This window comes from Gobius niger (genome assembly GCF_951799975.1).
Source record: "Gobius niger genome assembly, chromosome: 6".
NCBI classification, from domain to species: Eukaryota; Metazoa; Chordata; class Actinopteri; order Gobiiformes; family Gobiidae; genus Gobius; species Gobius niger.
The window spans coordinates 29,124,679-29,150,105 of NC_136857.1; the positions used below are offsets into that span (position 1 = coordinate 29,124,679).

The following is a 25,427-nucleotide window of genomic DNA, read 5'->3' on the forward strand; positions in this document are numbered from 1 at the left end:
ACAAACGACTTTGACAAAAATGAGGAGGAAATAAATGTATGAGCGGCCAAGTGCGTTGGGGGAAATTGCGAATAATTCTAGTTTAAACGTAGTGATTATCTCCTACACCTGGCTGCTTTGTTACCGCGACATATTCTGAAATAGCGCGTACTTTCCTGCGCGAGGGAGACATGGAGGAGAGAGAGGACGGAGGAGGAGAGGAGAAGGAAAGGAGAGGGAGTAGTAGGAGGATAGTGCCGTTCCAACCAGAAGCCACCTTTCGACTTCCCAGTGGAGTGGAGACAGTTGTCAGCCTCTCTTCTGCTTTTGCTGCTGCTGCTTCTGCGAAAAGAAAAATGAGGATCCCGTGCCTGTGCGTCCTGTGCCTGTGTCTGCTGCCGTTAGCGGTGAGTCCCACTGTTTTTGCTTCTTTACGTGCTTATGCCGAACATGGTTATCCATTCCGTTGCATTTTTTCGTGGACTTGTGCGTGTGGTCGAGGGGCGTCAAAAAATACAGTTAGTTAGTGAAGACTTTATGGATTTGCAAGTTGATGCAGCAGCTCTTGAGAAGCGGGGTTGTGGATAGTCGGAAAATGTGCAATCAAAGAGGTTTTTTTTTATGTTTAAATCATCAGCTATTATCACTGTGACCCCATTTTCTAGCCTATACAAAAATCCATGTGCAATAAAACGGTTGTGCTGCTGCGGCTGAATCTGAACGTAAGATGAGCGGCCAGAAGAATCCTCACCAAAACTAAAAGAAAAGTCGCCCCGCACAAGCCTGGCGACTGATCGATACGAATCCCAGACATGATTTTGCGATCCCGGGTCCCCACTATACCTCAAGGATCCTGCCAATGTCTTCAGGGATGCTATAATTAACATGTGGACAGAACAGTTAAGGGGTGACTCATGAGACAAAGATTCCTTTATTTATTTATTTATTTTCCTTTTTTTAATTTTGGGGCCATTTTGTTTTGTCTGGGACAACAGATATCGCCTCATCCACTGTACCGAAGATGGGAGTTTTATTATTGCACTGATTTAATGCTTCACCTAAACCCAGAGCATGTTCTCAATTTAAAAGCTTCTTGACTGGAGCGCTTACAGCCTATGGACCAGTGCAACGCCTCATTTGAAAGCTAAGACCTACAAAACCTATCTAACGCATCTTTTACCCTGCATTGCTGTTGTCACTTTGAAAAAAAATGAATAATAATCAGAATTTTTGTCACTTTTTGGTTACTCTTCCAATGCTCTTTTGTCATCTTCATTACACTTTCATTGCCCTTTTCTCACTTTTTTGTCACTCTTTAATCAGTTTTTGGTCACTCTTTTGTCACTTTTTGGTCACTCTTTCATTTGTCTTTTCTCACTTTTTGGTCACTCTTTTCTCTCTTTTGGGTAACTCTTGTCACTTTTTTCTCAGTTTTGGTCACTCTTTTGTCACTTTTTCGTCACTCTTTCATTGCTCTTTTCTCACTTTTGGTCATTCTTTACCCCTTTCTCACTTTTTTCACTCTTCTGTCACTTTTTGGTCATTCTTTCATTTCACTTTTATCACTTTTTGGTCACTATTTTGTCACTTTTGGGTAACTTGTCTTTTTCTCTCACTTTCGGTAACTCTTTTGTCACTTTTTGGTCACTCTTTTGTCACTCTTTCATTGCTTTATGTCATTTTTGTCACTCTTTTATTGCTCTTTTCTAACTTTTGGTCACTCTGTCCTTTTCTCCCTTTTATCTCACTCTTTTGTCACTTTTTTGTCACTCTTTTGTGACTTATTGGTCACTCTTTTATTTCACTTTGATCCTTTTTTGGTCACTCTTTTCTCACTTTTGGTCACTCTTTTGTCACTTTTTGGTCACTCTTTCATCGCTCTTTTCATTGCTCTTTTCTCACTCTTTTGACACTTTTTGGTCACTCTTTCATTTAGTCTTTTTTCATTTTCATCACTTTTTCCATTGCCCTTTTCTCACTTTTGGTCACTCTTTTGTCACTCCATCTTTGCTCTTTTGTCAAGTTTTTGTTGCGTTTCCATCCTTGATTTCAGCTCGTTTTTATGTCTCTTTTGTTGCGTTTTTTTGTCACGCTGTCGTCCTCGTTTTCACCCTCGTTTCTGTCACATTTTCCTTTTTTTTTTTTATTGCTTTTTTGTCTCATCCCAGTCACGTTTTTGTCGCTCTTTTATCACGCTTCCGTCCACATTTTCGCCTCATTTTTCTCACTATTTAGACGCTTTTCTCAAGAAGCTTTTAGATTTGGGAGAAAATGTGCCTGATTCAGGTGGTTCAAGTTAAGAGTCATTTTTCTCATGTTGTGATTATACAAAATACTCACTAAGAGCTGCACCTTTTATCCTGTACTTACCAGCATTTTAAAGTCTGTTTATTTCACTGATAGATTTGTTGATGAGTTTTGAACTACAAAAAGCAAGGCCACATTTGAATTCTCACTTTTTTCCCCTGCAGTGACTAGTTTATTTAAACCTGGCCATGTCTGCCGGTGCCTCATCAGTAACGTTTGGTGATTATTGCAGTAATTACTCCTAAACGTCCAGAATAATGACTCTCCCCGCCCGTGCCTCTGCCGCTGCCCCTCGTCCCTGCCTGTTGTGAGCGTTTCCCAGGTGTTTGCCTCGTCCCTCCCGCCCCGTTTTTTTCCCGGGTTGGCAAGCGCTGGCATCCTGACACCAGCCCGACGACGCGGCTGTCACACGGCGGGCCCCAATTAGAGCGGGCGAGAGCGCTTTTACACGGCTGCACATTCGGGGGCTGGGGAACTATAGGCGCAGCTGCAGACTGGCACAGGGAGGATGCTTACCTGTTAGCCCGGAAAATAATGACATCCCGCGAGCTGTTTACCGGCGAGCGTGCGGCAGGATACGTCTAAACTGCCACCTGCCTCCCCGCTCAGGATGACGAAATGAGAAATCACCTCCTCGCAAAACAACAACTGTGCTCAACTCGGGCAATTTCTGTCTCGCGGTGGGAGGCGGAGGGAATGTTTAACCTTTCCTCCCCGCCTATAGAGATTTGGTTTTGCTTATTAGGAACCGCACAGCTTGAAGGTGATTTAGGCTTTTACGGCTTCTTTAGGAAGAGGACATACTGCATCGTTCAAAGTGTCAGAAACATACTTGCGGCAGTATGCTTGCTTCCTTGGCGTAGTTTTGAGTATATGCATTTCCTGGATTTTGTTGGATAATGCAAAGAATTCCTGGGCCTGGTTCGAGCAGTTCTGCACAATTGATTTGTTAGCATCACTTTATAGGTTCGTTTTGCCAGACACTAAGGTTAGAGATGTTAAAGATCTTTTACCTTTACATGTTTCAGCCGCCATCTGCAGGCCGTCATCAGAAGCCTGCAGATAGCGGCTGAAACATTTCAAGGAAAAAGATCTTTAACATCTCTAACCTTAGTGTCTGGCAAAACAAACCTAAAAAGTGATACTAGAACACAAGTAGACACAATGAACGTTACGAAGTTTGATTGGTTAGCATGCCATTAGCGGCTTGCATTTTTTTATCCCCACTGCTGCCAGACAAGGAGACAAACAAACTCAGTCCTTGATGGTGATGTATCTTTGACAGACGCCAAAACTATTTGAGTTCATATAACGTTCAGGGAGCTGGTGCATTCAAAGTGCATTACGCAACTTTTAAAGCTGAAAGCAAAGTTGATATCAATGCGGATTTGACCTTTCAGTTTGACCCAGTGGCTGTATGGCTGGTTAGCTTGGAGTCTTTGTTTTCAATCACAGGATGCTCCAGGACCAATTTGATTTCAGGCTATTTAGGGTTCCTGGTTGGTTTTCTGGATAGAAAGTATACGTAACCATGGGCACAGATCCATCAGCAGTGAAAACCTACCAGAAACCCTACAAACAGTTGATCCTGGGGCATCCTACAGGCCACAGGGATGGAAAGTAAAGGCGCCGTGCTGACTCTGGGTCACTGAAAGCTCAAATACTAATAATAATATAAAAAAGTTCCATAATGCACCTTTAAACAGACAAAGGCCTTGATGCTGAAATGTTGCACATGTAAATAAATCTCAGTTTTTGCAAAATAGACAGTATATAAAACGTAAATTCGGATGCCTGAGGTTTCCAAAATTAGTTGTGTGCAGCATGATAAACTTTAAAATGGAATTATGCTGTATTTCACATAATATTGCTATTCAGAATGAAAATAAACCAACTGATTGACTGTAGAATTTGTATGTGATTGAAATCATTGCTCAAGAAGAAAGTACGGCCCCTGAGAGCACATAAGTAAACAAACGGGCACAGGTATGTTCAGGCACAGTCCATCTGTTCCCACTCCTCAGATTAAAAGGAAACAGAAAATCTTTCTTTGCTGTTTACACCCTGTGCAGTGTTTAAAGTGCACATTATACACAATTTTTTGCTGAAAGTCAACACAATTACAAATATTAAGGATTTAGCTAAAAAAAAAAAAAGTCCCATCATTCCTTAGTTTGTGATGTTAATAGTTTCACTTCCTGACACTGACAGGAAGTGACATAGATAGAGGCAAACAATTTGCCGACCATGTTATACAGACGGGTCATAGAAGGGGTTGTGGCCTCACTGAGGGGGGAAACTGAATCTTTTGGGAAACACAGTCATTCACTCTTTTAGCCATTTTCTGATGAAATATAAACTTATTTAATATCACATACAAATAAAGTCAAGTCTAAATTGGGTCCATATGGGCATTTTTTCACAGCAGATTGTTCGGTAGAAGCGAAAAAACGGCAAATCAGCATTAGCACGATTTTCCGTTATTTATGTATTTATGGGCTGTTGAACCACTTTGCTCCTCCCCATGTCTTTGTATCTTTATTTAGTAGAAAACTATATAAAAAATTCAGCATTCCTTAAAGTAGTTTTTGAATAATTACAGAAAGTTTATTGTTTTCCCCCTTGACTGTTTTCAAACATGACCAAATATGGGCGGTATCAGAGATGCCTCGGTATCTATGTCAATAAAAAATGAGTCAAGTAAGTAGGTAAGTAAGTAAGTGCTTTATTTGTCATTGTACAAGTGTACAACGAAATGTTCAGGTGTTAGTCCTGAGCCGCCACCACTGAGCCCCGCGCCGCCACTGTGTGTCAACCTGACCCGCATGACCTTGGAGGTCGGGGAAACTGTAGCATCCGGAAGAAACCTGACTGCCCTCTGACTCCTCTGAAACGGTGCACTGCCTCCTGGGTTTGTCCCTGTTTCAGAGCGTGATGTCCTGCATAGGTCACCTCCTCCTTCCTCCTCCTCCTGCGCAGCTCCCTCCGATCCATAACAGTCTTTGCTATGGAACTTTACCGTTATCTATGTCACTTCCTGTCAGTAGCTCAGGAGTGCATTCAAATAAAAAATACCTTTTCTGCCCAACATTTCTTCATTAATTTGCTGCTTCACTTCTTCACTTACAACAGATGTGATCCTTCTAAATGGTAAGTCATATTTTCAAAAGGACTCAAACCTGTCACATGCAGCCCTAACCACTCGACCACGGATCTGAGTGAAGAACAATAACGGATGCCTAATGTCTCCCCTGGCTGCATTACGTAATGTTGGTAATTTAGTATCACAAAAACTGCAAACTTAAGTCTGTGTTGGAGAAATCTCTTTTCCTCATAACCAGTGCAGCCGGTTAACCTCACATGCCTCGCTAATGACTAGACTCAAGTGGATTTATATGAATGTTTAGCGACAGAACAGCAGGCCACTCCAGAGATTAGAATAAGCTTCTCCACTTCCTCAGCTCCACATAAGCATATGACGCCACCATTTTGTGCATTAGATAAGCATTTATTATACCAAACATGAATCATAAACAGCCGACTTTAAGTGAAGAGAGTATACGCTGATAATGGACTGTCCTGTGATAAAGTGGACATATACCCTCCTGGCTCTCCCTTACAGAGAGTCACAAATCTCTGACCTGAAAGTTCAAGTCTAGTTCGAAGTCCCATGGTTCCTATTTGTTTTATACTAAAATCACAGTACAATAAATTGAAAAAAGAATTTCAATGGAGAGGCCTCCCACGCAACCAGTAATCAATGCCACAAAACAGCACAATGTCTCTGTTAAGCCAAAAGTCATTCAGAGTCAGATGATCTCAATGCAAAGGAAAGTTAGGAAAACACAGCTCTGATATGAACTATGTACCACTGTCTACTGCTGTGGCCAGAGGCAGACCCTGTGTCGTTCATTCAACCTTCCCACCTCTACATTTCTCAGATTAGTTTTGTAACAGGAACATATCACAGCTGTACTCTGTCACAAACGTTTCTGCAGTGTTATCCTCAGCATGATGCTGAAGTCATACAGTAAGAACTGAACCTGTTACACCATCCACTGTGGTGATATAAAACACTCTCAAAGGAGAGACACAATGGCTAGACAAACCTCACCTTGAAGGTTGACAGACTGATATGAAGCTGAGCATCTTCAGACTGTAGCTACACGACAGGGCCAGCTTGTGGCCTTTGCCTGACAAAATGTTCCATAAAAAACACGTTTGGATGGCTATTCACTTATTATTTTTGACAGAAACATTGTAATTCAACATTGTCCAAAACAAGTTTGTATCATCCTCCGCCCATGAGCCTTTGCTTGAAGGATGGGAGGGATTTCTGTTCAGACCGTTCACTCTAGTCTACTTTTTATGAACTTTAGCGATGTAAGCTATGTGGGAACACGAGCTGTCACGGCTGAGACAAAACTGCGAGCTGCGATTAGCTGCTCAAAATAAACGTATGACTGAAAATGGCACCGCAAAGAGTTTTCTGACCCAAGTCGTCTCCACTTAACCTCTGTGGATATCGTCTAGTCCTGCGATCTTTCACTAATACTTAGAGAATGGATTGTGGGTATAACAACACTTTTTGTTTCATGTTGATTGATCTTTAGATTAAAAGCTGAAGTCTGTTTATGAACCTCATTCCATACGCCGCATTTAGGCAAAAACACGCCATGTCTGTAGTTTCATTAGGTCAGAGATTTTACTCAAAAACCATGAGAAAATTGTTTTAATGCTCTCTTCATAACTAAGACATGTAAAATGGACTGTATTCAGACCAAGCTCAGCTTGTGTCGCCTCACGGGGCGATTATAAAGGGCACTATATTGTGAGGCGCAATAACACCTTAGGAGCACTTCGACGTCCGCACAGTAAAATTATATATTACTGCGCGGACGTCGAAGTGCTCCTAAGGTGTTATTGCGCCTCACAACATAGTTCCCCTTTTTATCCGCTTAGAAATCGACATGTTTAAATTTGTGGATCTCGACTTGGATCGTGTAACGTTTCCCGTAACTGTTTTTAGACATGGAAAACGTGGGAGAGCTTGGTAGCTGCTAACTTCACCCCAGTTTGGAGCTATAGGACTATGCTGGGAGAGGCTAAATGCTAACAACATTTGCGTGACTGAGCACAGGCACAAAGACCAGACACATCAACTCGTCTCGAACATATCTCAGTATGTACAAACGGTGGCCTGTGCCTTTAACAACAACCAATACGACTCACCCTCTCTTCCATGCTGCTTTAAACGCTCGAGTCCATCCTGACGTCACATTGACACCCTTGGTTCAAAAACAATTTGAAAACTCTCCATTTGTCTTTCAGTTTCCAATTACATGAGTTGGAAAATCAGCGCAGAGGGAGTTCACCCGAGGGAACGATCTGTGAACAGAAAGCGCCATTGGAGGTGACATACGTGCTGATATATTTAAGGTGCAACATGACAGTAAAACGTGGCTTAATTAAAAGTACTTCTGAAAGTTATTCATTAGAAACTGCAGCATTAAAAAAGAAAATGCTTGTTATCGCCCACTCCTCGACGAACACCTGACGAAGGGAGAGAATAACGGATTAGTAACATGTTTTTGTCACATTTTTGTTGTGTTTTCATCTTTTTTGTCTTGTTTTTGTCTTTTCTTCATCATTTCCCTTGCTTTATCATGCTTTTTTGTTGTGTTTCATTTGTGATTTTTTTAGTCGTGTTTTAGTGTGTTTTCTTTTTCTTTTGTTGTTGTTGCTTTTCCGGCACATTTTTGTTGCTCTTTTGTTGCTGTCTTTGTTGTATCGTGAACAATACGAGATGATCCTCGTTGTCGTTGCTATTTTCACACTTTTTTAAACGAACCATTTAGATTTGGGTAAAGCCGAACTGGAAAAAAAATGTAGAAAACAGTAGAAAAGCTCTCCTTCTCTTATCCAGCTGATTTGCTGACCAGCCGGTAACTCTAATCAGTATATAAGATATTTCTATAAAAGTGTCACTTTTTTTTTTACAGTTCCTTGATACATTGTACCTAACTACATTTAGTACAATGTAATGTGCTCTGTAACAATCTGTGACAACTTGTACCTATGGGTTAGATAAACAATGGAATAACTTGTATTAATACTTTGTAGATACATAATGTAATAGTACATAAGACCCTGAGGGTTAGGGCTTAAGGTTAGGGTTCTGTCCTATTACATTATGCACCTACAAACTACTAATACATATGATTCCATATTGTATCTAACCCATAGGTACAAGTTGTTACACATTGTTACAAAGCACATTACATTGTACTAAATTTAGTTACATACAATGTATCAAGGGTACTGTCAAATAAAGTGATACCCAAGTGAATTTCTCCATTGTGAGATCAATAAAGGCTTATCTTATTTTATCTTAGACCAGTGGTTCTTAAAGTGAAGCACTGAGGCACTGCAAGGGGCCTCCATATCTACATTGACAATAATTATTTTGAAATGAAATGTACATATTTGTAACATTTTAACCAGTATTTAACACACAGTCATAGATGTTTTATGTAATTCCTTTGAATAGAGTAAATATATTTTTGTTTAGGAGCCACTGAGGGATTATCAGATAATCAGGGGGCCCTGATGTCCCAGACCTTGGGGAAGGCTGCACTGGACCAATCACAGCGCGAGTGAGTGAGTGAGTGAGTGAGTGAGTGAGTGAGTGAGTGAGTGAGTGAGTGAGTGAGTGAGTGAGTGAGTGAGTGAGTGAGTGAGTGAGTGAGTGGTTGGTGGTTGTCGGAGGGGCCGATGGCGCAGACTGGTTGCCTCGCTTCCGTCAGTCTACCCCAGGGCAGCTGTGGCTACAATAGTAGCTTACCACCACCGAGTATGGAGTGAACGAATAGTGCAATGTAAAGCATCTTTGAGTGTCCAGAAAAGCACCATATAAAACCAATGCATTATTAAGAGTGGGCATTTCTGCTTAAGGCGCCAAAAGGATTACCCTGATCAATGGGCCTCTTCTTCCCTGATGGCGTGAGCATATTCCAAGATGACAATGCCAGGAATCATCAGGCTCACAGTGTGAAAGAGTGGTTCAGGGAGCATGAGATGGATTGACCTCCACAGAGTCCAGATCTTAACCCCATTGAGAGTCTTTAGGATGTGCTGGAGAAGGCTTTGCACAGTGGCTCCACTCTCCCATCATCAATACAAGATATTGGTGAAAAAAAACAAATGCAACTCTAGACCTATGGACACTGCAGGAGCTTGTTTTTGTTTGGTCAGGCAGCGTACAGAAGTTGTTAGCATTGCCATTGGATCACTCATCGTTGAGCTCATTAGGTGAGCACATTCCAGCCTGTTTTTGCATATTATAGACCCTCCAAACTTTTGTTTCTCTTTCTGACATTTGATTCTCTCCCTGTGCCTCGGGCTGTCACTGTACAACTTGTCCCAAAAAAAAAAGGCTCCTAAATTTAACATTGAACGGCAGCCTGCGCCGTACAAAACTTACATCTGTTTATTTGCGCGATTAGTTGGGCAAAAACATGTTCCTCTTAACGACATTACTCGCACCACGGGCTCCGATCAAATGCCTTTAAAAAGGTGCGTTCCGTTTTGTGGGCAAAGACAGAGCCCCGGTGATGAGCGGCGCAGATGATGGACACCGAGTGTGGCTGAGCTGGGAGGCAGTGACGGTCGTGAATTATTCCTCCTCAGAAATAATAACCTGACATGGTGACAGGGCCGGGAACCAGAGCTCTCATTAATTTATACCGAGTAATCCTAAAGCCGCGCCGAAAAAGATGTGGACGGTAAGTGGATTAAGAACAGGGGAAAGGTTCGGTTATTAAAGAAATATGGTAATGGAGCTTAATCGCTTTTTAAAGCTGGTTTAGAAAGAGGGAAAACATCATGACTAATTCGGGCACACAAAACTACTTTTGGACATTTGAGTATTATTTCCTGCTTTGTAGTTTAGATTAATGGGTTTGACTTTCCAGACATTTTCTATGTACTGCGACCAGGTCTGAATTACCCAAACCTTTATCCTCAAACAAATGAATTATTATGCAAATGGTTTTTTAGTGCCATGAAGGTAGAAACTCATGAAACTCATGGATGGTTTTGTGTTTCAGGGCTCTTTGAATCACTGACATCAATCTCAGACGCCTGTGATGATTAGTTTTCAGGTTAAGCCCAGTTAAGGGAAAAACTACTGATAAAGGACGTTCCACATTATTAAGCAGATCATCATTTTCAAGCAATATGGGAATGAAAATCTTTAATTAAGAGTAATCATCATACTGTTAAGAGATTTGTGGATGATTCAGACACACACGGGTTTGTGCAGATAAAGGCACAATGAGGACGGTTTCTGCCAGTCAAACACATCAGATTAAGAGAACAGATGCTACAAAGCAGCATACAGGTATTTGAAGCTGCTGGTGCCTCTGGAGTCTCCTGAACATCAAGGTGTAGGACCCTCCAGATGCTGCAGTTGTGCATAAACCTTCTATCCGGCCTCCCCTAAACTGTTAATTGAAGCTCATGAGCAGAAACTTTTTTTTTTTTTTATCAGTGAAAAACACGAGCGGCATATCTCTCCTCAGACCTGACTGTAACTTCACTTACTGTTGTTCAGGGTCTTAAAGGAATAGTTCACATACTGAGATATGTTCTTACCTGAGCTGACACGAGTTGATACGTACCTGTCTGGTCTTTGTGCCCGTGGAAGAGCGTGGTCGCTTCCAACTTCACCCCGTTTGGAGCTATAGGAATACATTGGGAGAGGCCAAATACTAACAACATCTTTGATTGTTTTGCATGACTGAGGGCACGCACAAAGACCAGAAAGGTATGCATCAACTCGTATGGAAAAAATGGTGGCCTGTTCCTTTAAGTTGATCATTAAGAAAGCAGAGTGTCGCACACTTATGGTTACCAGGTCTAATAGCTAAACCTAAAAGGACTCTGATTTAGTGGTCCTGCGCTCATATGACATGACAAGACAAAACAATTTGAGTTGTTATTGTACTTTCTTTGCAACACTAGAAAAAGCGCACCTCCATGTCCAGCCTTGGACTCAAAACCTCTATTTTAACTAGAACTCAGCTGTTTCCCCTCACTTGTCTCTGTGAAGGGTCAGGTAGCCCACCTGACCCTCCACAGAGGGTCAGGTGGGCTTGTTCTTGCAGCTGGTGCATGGGGTCAATAAATTTATAGGTCAATAAAATTTAAAAAAAAAGACTTCTACCAATGGGGATGAGTACTGGTCCAGAAACCCCACCCTAAACCTTCTTGTTATGAGGCGACCGGGCTTAATAGCCTTGGGGTGCTTGAAAATGTGGTTACCAGGTAGAGTATTAAAGGAAGTTACTTGGTTGTTTCACCTCTTATAAATGATACCGAATTAAGAAGAAATAGTCTGGAATAAATTATTAGCAATAAACATTATTGCTGTTTTCTGGTTCAAGATGACAAATATTTTAACATAGGTATTAAAAAAGTATTGTTCAGGTATTGGTATCTTAAACCAAGTATCATCAAGTAAGTAGTTCTTAATGTATTATTATTCGTGTCATTGTACCATTGTATATTGAAATTGTGTTCAGGTGTCGGTTTAGTCCTGAGCCATCGTGGGCCAACCTGACTCGCATGTTTTTAGAGGTAAACCGGAGTACTGCCTTCAGTGCTCCTCTGTCCCTGTGTAAGAGCATGTGTCCAGGTCCTCCTTCCGCTTTCTTCTGCGCAGCTCCCTCCGCTCCACAATAGTCTTTCACTATCTTCTGGGAAGAGCATAGTGGGCGAATTTAATCCGTCTTTTTCTCCCCATTTGCCCCTTTAGTGTTTCCTGTAGCACCTGTTGTGACACCTCCACTGTGCTGCAGGTGTGGGGGCTCTTGGTGGCGCCTCTTCAGAGTTTCAGAAAAAGAAATATGTATGTCTCAAATGTCTTAAGCTCGAGCTAGCTGATTGTTTACTTTAAAAAAGCTGGGTCAAAATTGCGAGAACTTAAAGAAACATGGTATAACATGATTTAAAGTTTTTTTTTGCATATGTCCCCACTATTACAACCATCAGGAAGTAAAGTTTGTGTCCTCTCGAAGACAGAAAGCCCTTTGTTGTGACTGAAAGACCGTCCCACTGTAGCTTCTCTTACAAGGTTAGACTTAATCGATTCAAATAATTATAATCTGGTGTGTCTGGTTCTGAGGATGAATCAATAAACAGGTCAGCGCTTCAGGCAAGGACTGTGCCGACACACGCACAGAGACCTCACCATTCATATTTCCATCAGCGCCTTTTAATTTGCCTCTGCAGTAATCTGTGTCTCGACCTTGATTGAAGACATCACTGATCAATACAGTTTGAGGAGAGGCAAAAGTTAAATGCAGCGTGTGTGTTGACTCTTATCAACCTTTAACTGTGTTGTTTGTTCTTGTAGATCATTTTTTTCTAATTGCTTGGATTCAACTCACAAAGAAAACTAGGAAGTCCTCTTTCACTGGGCATATGATTTTGGTGAGAAAAGTTAAAATGTTAAAGGAATAGGCCACCGTTTTTACATACTGAGATATGTTCTTACCTTAGCTTTGACGAGTTCTTTAGGACCTGTCTGGTCTTCACCCATGCCTTCAGTCACGTAAACACAGCGCAGACGGCGTTAGCATTTAGCCATGTAGCCTCTCCCCCTCTCCTCTATAGCTCCAAAACTGGTCAAGATAGAAGCTACCAAGCTCTTCCACGTTTTCCCTATTTAAATATGATTACGTGAAGTGTTACACTACAAAGTATAGTTACACAAAATTAAACAATGTGGACGGGTGGCGCTCCTTGCAATCTTCAGTGTCATACCTGGCGCAAAAAGTGGGCAGGACAGGAGGGCGGGACAGACTCGCATTGCGATGTTGTGGTGCCGCCCCCTCCTCATGCTTTCCCCAGACCTGCGGAAGGCGGTGGGTTGCGAGGGGGGTTCTCCTGTAAATGCGTAACATGCATGATGCAGCGCGCAATGTTTAATAAATATTAAAGAAATAAAACTGTCCCTCCGTTGCTGCAGGCACTCGCTGCAGATCTAAGATGAGCGGGCGGGGGAAGAGAGGCAGCAGCCTCAGCGTTGGACACCGTTCAAATGCGCAAAGTTACGAAATGTACAGGATTTAATTGATCAGAAACTGTCATATCTGCTGCGGAGGTGTTGCAGAGTTATTCAGTAGTTGCAAGAAAACTGTAGCGTAATGGAACATTTGCTCTACAGCTGCAGGATTCTTGGTGCGGCTGAATTAGAAAAAAAAAAAAAAAGTTGCTATGCTCCCTGTAAAATGCGCTTCTTTCATTTGGACTGAGCTGTGGCTACACAAGGAGCATCATCAGGAGTTAAAGACTGACACACGATAGAAATGTCTCCTTAAAACGCAGATTAGACCTGGTGTTGTGGCAACTGAAGGCATGTGTGGTTTTTTTATGGAAAACTGTTGTTGTTTTGGTGTTAGGGGTGTGTGCGTTAATCTATCAAAGTAAGCCCGTGCGCAACCGACGCTCAAACAGACTTTTCAAGGCAATTTCGCTTTTGTTTTCAATTGTGCTGCTTGTAATGAACCACGCCTTAGTCGGCCTCTTTTTCTTAAATAACGCCCTCTCCCTGATGGCGCAGCCTTTAGCGCAAAACCTGCGCCACATGCAAGATCGCGTGTGCACCACGTTGCGTTTAGAGTTGCGCACGGACTGCGCCAGTCACAAGATCTGGCCCTAAGTCTTAAGTCTAAGTCTAAAGCTCAAAGTCTAAAGTCTAAGTCTTAAGTCTAAGTCTAAAGCTCAAAGTCTAAAGTCTAAGTCTAAAGTCTAAGTCTAAAGTTCAAAGTCCAAGGTCTAAGTCTAAAGTCTAAGTCTAAAGTCTAAAGTCTTAGTCTGAAGTTCAAAGTCTAAAGTCTAAGTCTAAGTCTAAAGTTCAAAGTCTAAGTCTAAAGTCTAAGTCTAAAGTCTAAAGTCTTAGTCTAAAGTTCAAAGTCTAAAGTCTAAGTCTAAAGTTCAAAGTCTAAGTCTAAAGTCTAAAGTCTAAGTCTAAGTCTAAAGTCTAAGTCTAAAGTTCAAAGTCTAAGTCTAAAGTCTAAGTCTAAGTCTAAAGTCTAAGTCTAAAGTTCAAAGTCTAAGTCTAAAGTCTAAAGTCTAAGTCTAAAGTTCAAAGTCTAAGTCTAAAGTCTAAAGTCTAAGTCTAAGTCTAAAGTCTAAGTCTAAAGTTCAAAGTCTAAGTCTAAAGTCTAAGTCTAAAGTTCAAAGTCTAAGTCTAAAGTCTAAGTCTAAAGTTCAAAGTCTAAGTCTAAAGTTCAAAGTCTAAGTCTAAAGTTCAAAGTCTAAAGTCTGAGTCTAAAGTCTAAAGTCTAAAGTCTAAGTCTAAAGTTCAAAGTCTAAAGTCTAAGTCTAAAGTCTAAAGTCATATTAACCACTTAACACCCGCCTGAACTGAGCACATTTTCTTCAGTTTGGCTTAACCCAAACCTAAAAGCTTCTTGAAAAAAGTGTCAAAATAGCAACAAAAAACAAGACAAAAACAAGGCTGAAAATGCTGCAAAAGGGCAACAAAAATGTGAATAAAAATAGTGATTAAAAGTGACAAAAACGCGAAACACAACAAAAAAGTCAAAAAAGTGACAACACACCAACAACGCAAGGAAAAAGATCCATTTAGATGTGTTTTGTTGGTCTTATGTTTCAAAGGAGGTGTTACACTGGCCGGTAGGCTGCAAATTTTTAGATTTGGGTAATACTGATACGAAGATCACAGAGAAAATGCACTTGGTAAAGGATGGGATGTTAATAGTTCATATGAAAGTCAAGGCAGGTGTCCGAACACTTTTGGCAATATAGTATTTCCAGACGATTTTCATATTCATTCAAATCTTTTCCATGTTTCTCACAGGTCCCAGAAGCGTCCAAACCCATGAGTGTCCAGAGTCCGCCTAGGAGGGACGAGGACGGCGCCTCCCTCAAAGTCAAGCACCTCTCCAAAGACCTCCAGATCATCTCCTCCAAGCACAAGACCCCCGCGTATAGCTCGCTCGGCCCTTACGGCTGGCCACAGAACTTCTCCCAAGCTCAAGACCAGTACCTGTACCGCGCACAGCCTCCCAAAGCCAAACCCCCCGCCAAGACCTCCCAGAAAGCCAAGAAGATTCTGGGATGGGGCGACTTTTACTTCAACGTCAAGACGCTCAAGTTCAGCCTCTTGGTGACCGGGAAGATCGTGGACCACATCAACGGCACGTTCAGCGTTTACTTCCGTCACAATTCCTCGCGACTGGGCAACATCTCGGTGAGCATTGTCCCGCCGTCCAAAGCCGTGGGGTGGGCGGTGCTGAACGAGCCTCCGACCAAGAATTCCGTCTTGCCTCCGGACGTGATTTCGCCGGCTTCGAGCGCGCCGCAGTCGACGAGCATGCCGCCGTTGGAACAGAAAGATTTGATGATGGTCACCGAGCTGAACTGCCGAATAGAGTACCAGAGGACGAACAGGTCCAAGAAAACCAAACCGTGTCTCTACGATCCGGGGCAGACGTGCTACTCAGAGAACACCCAGTCGCAGGCGGCGTGGATCTGCGCCAAACCCTTCAAAGTCATATGTATCTTCATCGCCTTCACCGGCACGGACTACAGGCTGGTGCAGAAGGTGTGTCCGGATCACAACCACCAGACCGAGCAAAGTCAGCAGCACTTTGGATAGAGAGTGGGAGACCAAACCCAAGTCGCTTTTCCCAGAACTTGATGGATTTTTAATTGTGTGATTGCAACGTTTGTAACTTATTTAGTGTTGAGTAGGAGAGAATGAACAAGTAAGCAAATGTGAAATGGTCAAATGACTGGATCAAGACAGTACAATATGCAAATTATCTTTAAAAATAAGTGCAGACACCAAGAAATATATGCCAATAATTCAGCAGTTGTACACAACGCAACATTGTTCATGAAAAGAACATTTCAAGACTTTTTTTTGCCTTTTTCCGACTCTTCTTTGAAAACATTCTAAATCCTCCATCTTCTTTTCTTCTTGCTAAATGCAATCATTAGAACTCGCGAGTTCTATGTGAATATAGCGAGCCAAATGAGCACTTTGGATTTATGAAACCGAGAACAAGTCGTGGTATGAATATCTTTTTCCAGACTTAGACGGAAGAGTTCCTGTAGAGCTATACAAAGTGAGACTTTGCTGACTAAGGATCCTCTCGCGGACATAAGGACTTACACACGTTTTCAAACTATTGGACTGAGTGAGTCTCTCACTGGATCTCTGCCGCAATGCCAAAACTACTTGGATTTTCTGACTAAAGCCTGAAGAAGATGTCACTTGCAGTTCTCATGTTCAAACTTTAATACTCTATGCTAAATTATAAACTAACTTCTAAACAAAGCATCTTTGACCGTCGAGTAACACTTGGATACCGTAGACGGGAGAATGACTGGGTGGAGAACTGGCAACATCATCATGTATTAAACTCTTAACCCCCGCCATAACCAAGCACATTTTCTCCAGTTTTACCCAAATTTAAGCTTCTCGACTGGAGCTTACAGCCTTTAGACCAGTGCGTTATTTGACTCTTTTTCGAGAAGCTTTTAGATTTGGGCAAAGCCAAACTGGAGAAAATGCATTCGGTTAAGAGGTTAATGAATTATGAATGCTACTTTTGTTCATATTGAGATTATATCACACACAGTATGGGCCTTAAGAGCGTACTAGAGACGGGACAGGCTGTTCATATGTTTTGTGGTGTAGTTGATTCAATGTAGTGGGATACTGGATATTCACACCAATAAAAGTGATGGGGTCAGTGTTTGTAGATTTGTTTTTTTGTTTTTTTTCTTTTTGCTGCTGTGAGCAGGTGGGCATTTACTTCGTCTGCGCACGAGGCTTTACAGGTGAATTCGGCTCTATTGTTTGCGAACAGTAAATTGTACGTACGTCCCCTTTTTCTTTATAAATGGCCTGAAAGTCACAACAGCCAAACTGGGTCATGCTTTGAGGGGAAATATATTGGAAAAAGTGCTACATTGAACTGTTGCATAGAGACTGTTTTACACCTCATTGTTTCGTGACCTACTCTTACAAAACGCTGAACAAAATATTCATGCATGGTCTGTCTCCATCTCTGCACGTCATTCATTTAAATCAATCTAACTTTTCAGATATTTTTTTTCCACAATTTTGAACACACAAATCGTAGCACGATATTGACAATATATATAAAGACAAATATATTAATTAGCATATCTAAATAAAGTGGCTCTTGTAGCGCATAATTTGACAAAGTAATACACATTAAGCTTGTCTCAGAATGCCAGCCCACACTCTGCTGTTCCTCATAGGAGATCTTAAACAACCATCTGATGTTCTTAAGGCCTTTTCGTGACACACACATTACTGTGACTTGGTAAACAAATAGACGTCTAGAAGTTGTTAAAAAATATATATATATCGAATATGGGACTTTTCAATTCCGCTGCAGTCTTCACTTCTGTAACCGGTGTTAGTCAGCTGAGGAGTCACTAAAGGGGAAGGTTACTTTTTCTTGGAACACTTCGTACCACTTTGACAAAGGAAACTCCATCTGGACGAATAAACATTCGAGATGACTCCCTGTAGTCTCTGCTGGTGACTCATGGACATGTTGTGAGCGGGCTGTGGCGTGGAGGAATTTATGATCCCATTGTTTTATATATTATTCACCTCATAACAAAAGCAAGATAAAGACCGCTATTGATCTCCATTTTTACCCCACATAGCAGAGTACCCCATTGCACAGAATCAGAAAGGCTGTTTTAATCACATTTTGCATGTTTTTCATTAATAAACCACTTAAATAGTGGAAAGTATAGCTTCTTACTCAGCATATATGAAACATTGCTTCCCCTCTGAGGCAAAGACTAGTTAATGCAACATAAATAAATCTAAAAATCCATGTTGACTTTGGTCATTTTTATTGTAGAACTGGAATTACAGCAATGAAGACAGACCAAAGTCAAGTGACAGTTTAATATTAATGACTAAATACTAGTCAGATCAGTTTTGTTTAACATGGATTTAACATGAATGAAGAAAACGGCTTGGATTATTGACTTTTTGCCTAAGAGAGGAAGCTATTGTCATTTACCAACAACAACGGAGATAAAGCCACTGTAAATCGTAATGGATTATTTTTAAGTGGTTAATTCATGAAGAATATGCAACGTGTGAGTAAAACAGTGTCTGTGACCATTTTCTTTCCTTCATTCATTCATTTCACACTTTTAAAGATGCATTGTTGGAAATTTTAAGTGCCCCTAGTAGGGTGTCCCTGAGCAAACAGACCCGGGTGACAAAGAGCGGTTCAGAAGCCCCTGATGAGAGCAACAGGCCCGGTTAACCGTGAGGCCATCCTGCCGTGGACCCACCACCTGCAGGAGGAGCCATAAGGGGCTGGTGCAATGTGACGACCCGGAAACAGACAAGTGGAAGAAAATGGATGGATGAAATGTACCATTGCCAATGTGACTTCAGGTCATGTGATGCTGATCTTAGCCACACATCAACACACACGACGGACACAGCGTGGCGTAGTTGAGTTACAAAAATGTAACAGATTCAACTAGTAACCTGAGGGCCACCAAAATTGGTCTGACACAGTGTTAAAGTGCATATGACACATTAGACACATTTTTTTGCTTGTTAGCACAACTATATTGAAGATTTTGCTAAAAATGTTATTCAGTTTTCTTTAGTTTGTGATGTTTATAGTTTCAATTCCTAATCGGACACTGACAGGAAGTGACATAGAGGCAAACAATTTTAAACTTGCCGTGCCAACCATGTTATGTCAGTGCTCTGGAACCTTAGCTCTATCTATGTCACTTCCTGTTAGCAGCTTCAAAATTACTTTTTGAGTGACAGTGCAGGATTTTAGAGGCAGTTGTGGTGAACAGGTCTGGGCTCATTCTACACAGTAGGACATTGCTGGAACATATAGGGGGAGGAAAATACATATTTTTAACATTTTTAAACTCTGTATCCCTTTAAGTCTATGCAAATACTCAGTGGTAAGTCAGTACTCATGTGCTATAGGTTTTCAGAGTTGTCAAAAGGACTGGGTTATTTCTTATTTTGCAGCCAAGACAATGAAAATTATCTGATTGTCTATTTATTTTTTTTTTGCTGACATCTCATTTAAATCAGATAAACTGTAGTTTATGCTGCCTTCATGTGCTTTGATAAAGATGATCCTTTCCAGTTTTGAAGTGGGAAGAGTTCCAGTTGTGAAATTTCAAGTCCACTGTGTTCAAATGCTTTTGTGTCGTAGTAAAGTGAAACATTAAAAAAAAACACCAATATACTATAAACAAATACATCTGCATGAGGTCGTCTACAAACCAATTAACTACTGCGACTTTGTATCTGCTTTGATCGAGGAAAAAAAAAGTTTTCTTTTCTTACGATAAGTGGCAAAAGACATTGAATAAGCTAATTAGCTAAATGCATTGTATTGGTTTAATAATCAGCTAAAAGACATAAAAATGTGTTTTTACCGCTGCTCTCTGTTGTGTTAAAGGTCAAAGGTTTTCTCATCTCGGGATCTCAGGCATCAAAATGATCTCCCAGTTTCCCAGTGGAAAATATAAGATGAGGCGGCGTTCATGTGCAATTTCCCACTTGGCCAGTGGTATATACCATAACTACGAGAGCACATGAAAGCAGGATCAGTTTCCTTATTATTACAATAACATTGCACTCCAAAACTTAAAAACAGAAATTTCCTTTACAAATGCCCATCTAAATCAAACCAACATTTGTCGAGTGACCACTTCCGTGTAAATGCATCTTTTTTGAGTCTTAGTTGTGCTGTGAATTCTTCCATAATCAGTGTTGGGGGCAACGTATTACAAAAGTAACCAGTTACAAAAATATATAACTTTTTTCAGTAATTAATAATGAATATAACATATTACTTACACAAAATAGAGAATATATTAGTCAGTACAATTCAAGTAACTCGAGTTAAAAGAGCATTTAAATGTATGAACGAAAACATGCCAAATTCCCCTCAGATAAAATGCAGCACCAAGTCAAGTTGGTGTATCTGCAGTTGCAAACGTCGACTAAACAAAACACAAGAGAATGAGGAAAGCAAAGGAAAAGGAAATCTTTGTCTGCACTTTTGCTCGGTTGCAAAATAGAAATAAAAATACTTGAGAAATAGTACAGATACTACTGATCAAGTAAATGTTTCCCCGTCATATTTTTGCTTAGGTGTAGAAAAACATTGAACTATTCAAATTAAAAACATAAGTGCCAGGAAACTACATTCCCAGCTCAAAAACACATTAATATCCCGCCCGAATCCCCCCTGTGTACGGCAACACGACGGGGACAAACCTTCTTCCTTGTGGCGTGTCTGTGGAATTGACAGAACACCTGCATAGCGCCACCCGCTGTTCTGGAGTGTGCATTGTAAGGCTTTTAAAAACATGGCCATGTTCATTTATTACTTTGGAGTCTTTATTTAAATGTACTGGAAATAAAGTTTTGTATTTCCTACTGGCCACCCCTGCCAATACCGCATACACATCCCTTTTTTTACATTTCGCTCAGCACAGCGTTTAATCCACTTAGCCGTATAAGTTTGACAGACAGTTTTGATTACCCTATTACAGCACATTTTAGCTTGTCCCCGAAAACAACAACAACAACCCAAAGTCGACTTACCTCCAATTTACTGGCGGCCTATTGAAACCTTTTTGAATAAGATGAAAGCGCTGTTTACTCTAGACACATAATGCTTTTGTATTAGGCCAACAAAACCTCCCCTTATGCAACCGCACGCACTGCAGCCTTGATAACCAGTTTGCACGGCCAAGGCTTTTCCCCAAACCTTTTATTTAAAGCGACTTCAAAAAGCGCATTATTCAAACAGCCCACCGTCCCCCCCCTCTTTTATGTGATGATGAAAGAAAAACATTTGCCGCTAAAAAAGACGCCACGGGTGCCATCGCGGACACTAAAGACATAACGGCGTGATATGAAGAGGATTTGCGCGCCCGTCCTTGATGGTTTATGGGGCAAGAGTGAGTCGTGGAACGTGGAAAGGGGGTCGTCTTTGTGACTTTACGAGGATTTTTATTGGACCAAGGCGATCGTGGCAGAGGATATGTGAGGAGTTATTGATATTTTTATATGATTATTATTGGGCTTTGACAGGATGAACTGGAAAGGCAAGTCGCAGACAGAGAATTAAACGCCAGAAACAAGCTCTAAAAGCGCAAAAACAAAAGTCAAAGCGGAAAAATAAAGGCGCATGTGCAAACATTGCAAATCTTTCAGCCCGTTTTCTCAAAATGAGGCTTTCATTCCACTCTTGCAACAAACATCTCCACTTTAGGAGCTCCTACAGACTCCAAAGTTTCCATCGTTGTACTTAAAGCAGTAACTTGTTTACCTTAATAAATCATTTTCGTAGTCCCTCTGGGGGGTGATACAAGTGTTAATGGGATCATTGGAGGGTCGTTCATCTCCCCCTATTGTCTCTGGCCAGAAACTTCCTGTTTCGATCCAGCCCGCCAAAATAAAAGCACACAGCTCGTCTCATTGATTAGTTCAGCAGGTACTTGCAACTTTACAAGAATATAATTAAACACACACATTTTAAGTGTTTTGTCTGTTAATAGGCAGAAAGAAAGTTGAACAAATGAACTGCTTTGATTTTGGTGTGCCGGATCAAAGCAGGAAGTCACTTCTTGGGCAGCGTTGTTATGATTTGAGGTTATGCACAGAGTCAATTGCAACTTGACTGCCACCAGACCGGAGCAACCAATGCACACTAATATGTCACGACTTCCACTTCCGGGTCCTAGCAGACAGGCAAATATGCAAGAAAAAAAACATTGAAAAAAAACAACAATCAATATTTCTGAAACTCAGCAGAGAGTTACTGAACCTACTTATTTATCAGACTCATTCGCCAAAAATGCCACACCTACTGCTAAAAAAGTAATATTTACTAAAGCTGTTACTTCCAGGTTTAGCTTAGAACAATGCTAACGTCAGAGTCGGCGCAGTAGCGACGCTAAACCCGGAAGTAACGACTTTAGTAAATAATACTTTTTTAGCAGTAGGTGCGGCATTTTGGGCGAATGAGTCTGAGAAATAAGTATGTTCAGTAACTCTCTGCTGAGTTTCAGAAATATTGATTGTCTCTACTGCCGGTCTATGCGGACCCGGCAGTAGAGCTGTGACGTCGCCACTGAACAAATGTATAGAATCACGAAGAAGTAGCTAACAGGCCAACGGGCAAAGCTAACTGCGGGCTAGCGCCACTTTAAACAGTATTTACAGCCGAGTTTGAGTGAAAAAAAATATTTCCATTGTGTAGTTGGATGTAGAATATCCCTCTCTCTCTTCGCCTTTTCTGTCTGCGTAGTATTTACTCTCATGGACAATTAATGAGTTAACAATCGCAACTTGCTATGACACCTGCAGTGGCATTTATGGCCTCAAGGGGCAAGCGTTTGTACTGCTTTAAAGGGATATTTCAGGATTTTTGACATAGGGCCTAATTTCCTAGTTATCCAGAATGTTGTTGATTTCTGGAGATTATTGTTGTTATCGTTGTTGTTGCTTAATTCATGCAGTCCTTATATGTGAAGAGTTTAGTTGTGCTAGGCTAATGCTAGGCTAGCACATGTCTAGAGTAACTAGTAGTCTGCATTAAAAACAGTCTGACCCAAGCACAGTACACCTGAGGCACATCACTTATAACACCTGACTACCCATATAAATTTCTGTGTTGACTGAATATTTTTTGTAAATATTACCATTTTGCATTTAAAAGAACTTATATTTGAGCAGCATCAGCTTCCTGGTTGTAAGCTACGCAGCGGCGGAGTGATCTGCTAGGTTACCAGATCTAGTTTGTTGACATTACTACACTTGGAATTCACAAAGAAGCTTTCTACAAATCAAATATGGCAACGTTTGGAGGACGACCCTATGATTTTGAAGAGGTTTTTAATGCAGGCTACTAGTTACCATTGACATGCGCTAGCCTAGCACCACTAAACTCTTCAAATATAAGGTCTGCATGAATAAAAAAAATATGTATATCTCTAGAAATCAATAACACTCTGGATAACTAGGAAGTGAGGACCTATGTCATAAAGGGATATTTCAGATCCCTTTAAGAGTAACTAAAGACCAAACTCCGGCCACATTTGCAGTTTGTGATTGTCACTGAAGTGGGTCGGCGATCTAAGGAGGGAATCGAGAGGGGCGCCGAGGGGGTGCAGTCAGTGGCACGAAAAACTTCTGCGAACAGTGTCAAATATACACAGAAAACACTCACACCGCGCGGCCCAGTACCTGATATCTCTACGGTGCTAACGCTAAGTGCTAATGACACATGTGCCTGATGCTTTAAGAATGTAGGACAGAAAACGTACACTCCCGATTCCTCTTTCGCTGAGCGTGATCGGAGAAGAAGAAGCCGAGTGCTTTTTTTGTAAAAGTAGAGGTTCATGAAATCCAAATTCCATATGTTTTTAGCCATGAGGGGGCAGTACTACACACACTGCTTTAGCCTGCAAAATATATACTAGTTTACACCAAAAGGACGTAAAATGAAGAGGGAACAGCATGTAGTACTTTAAAATCATCATATATGCTTTATCAGCAGAAAAAGGAATGAAGAAGTTTTTTTTCAGAGGATTTTGTTTAATATACATTACTGAAAATATCAATGTTTGTAGCCACAATATGTTTACTAAAAGCATTCGACACTAGAGTCACTTATAAAATAAGAATGATAGGGATTAAAACGGTGTAGAACGACTCACTGTTTAAGAGAGAAATGTCCAGAGATTCGTGCTGTACATTGTTTATGTGAATGTATTTGTGATGACAGGACTTCTGCTCACGGTGCCCCCGACGCAACAACAAATGTGAGGTCTGCCAGGACACAGGTAGACACACAGCCTCATGAATAATGCACACATGCAGAGTCATACAGTATACAGTGCTACAAGGAACATCAAAACGGAAAACAAATGCTGAGGCCTTCCTGGGCAGACACTATGACTGACAGTAGTTTTTTGAGATTGTTTTACTTTTACTCCTCTACATGTCTATAAACACTTTAAAGTAAAAAGTAAATTGGGGTTTTATTCATTTTAAAACCCTTGAAAATGCACACTCCTGAGCAATAGGTGGTAATGTGATGATGCATTGACTCAGAACCATAGACTGTATGTCAGTATAATAACAGTCCAATGACATACAAGGACATAGGGACAGGCTCCAGACGTTCCTTGCTCTGATGGACTTTCCCTTGAAACATTTTTGATTCTTTAAGACAGGGGTGCCCAAACCTTTTGTGTTGGTTTTTTAATGTTGGCCCTCTCCGAGGGCCAACATTAAAAAGTTCCTGTGGGTCGTCGGCCAAACACGGCAATATGAAGTGTGATGCACATATAACTGCAAATAATAGTTACTTTATTTTATGATGTCAACAACCATTGCTTTTAAAATTTGAAAACTGGGAAAGTTGATGCTACAGCGCTCTGTGATTGATAAACGCCAAGACACTACAACAGTGTTTCCGTAACTTTGCGAAAGGAGTGAAACAGCGCCCCCAATTTGACGCTGGTGGCCAAACAGTGTACTGCATCCATATTTACCATTGAGAATGAATGGAAAGAGAGTTGGCATAAATCTAGCCTGGTTTTACCACCAGAGATCAAGCCCAGACGTACATGTAGGGAAATTATAATTGACCGGAGTTTACGGATGGCTAAGGCCAGGCTAGCATTAACCAGATGCGGCGCAAAAGTAGGTCATTCTCTGGCCAATGGAATTGTTCCCACTTTGGGCATCCCTGCTTTAAGGCGAGACACGGCAGGTACAAACACGAGGAGATCAATGTTGATCAATGAATTTTTTTTTTTTTTTAATCCTTTAACATTTTTTTTGTCATAAAATAATAAAAGTAATAAAAAGACAAAACCAACCCTTCATGATGCTTATTTTATGACGTTTTGTGGCAAGTGATTTCCCGGAAATAGCTACTATACCAGACTTATTCTTTCACAAATATTGACATATTTGTATCCACGTGTATGTGAAAGGTGACCAAGATGATGCTGCAATCCAAATATGGTCA

General features: G+C 41.0%; 1 protein-coding gene across 1 annotated transcript; it reads left to right on the top strand.

The window, feature by feature from the left end:
• Positions 1–237: 237 nt before the first annotated feature.
• LOC306964268 (neurexophilin-4-like) lies at positions 238–16,827 on the top strand. The gene is made up of 2 exons (XM_079558262.1): positions 238–386; positions 15,176–16,827. Exons 1-2 carry the CDS (start codon positions 336–338, stop codon positions 15,974–15,976), a joined length of 852 nt encoding a protein of 283 aa, XP_079414388.1. The 5' UTR covers positions 238–335; the 3' UTR covers positions 15,977–16,827.
• The last annotated feature ends 8,600 nt before the right edge of the window (positions 16,828–25,427 follow it).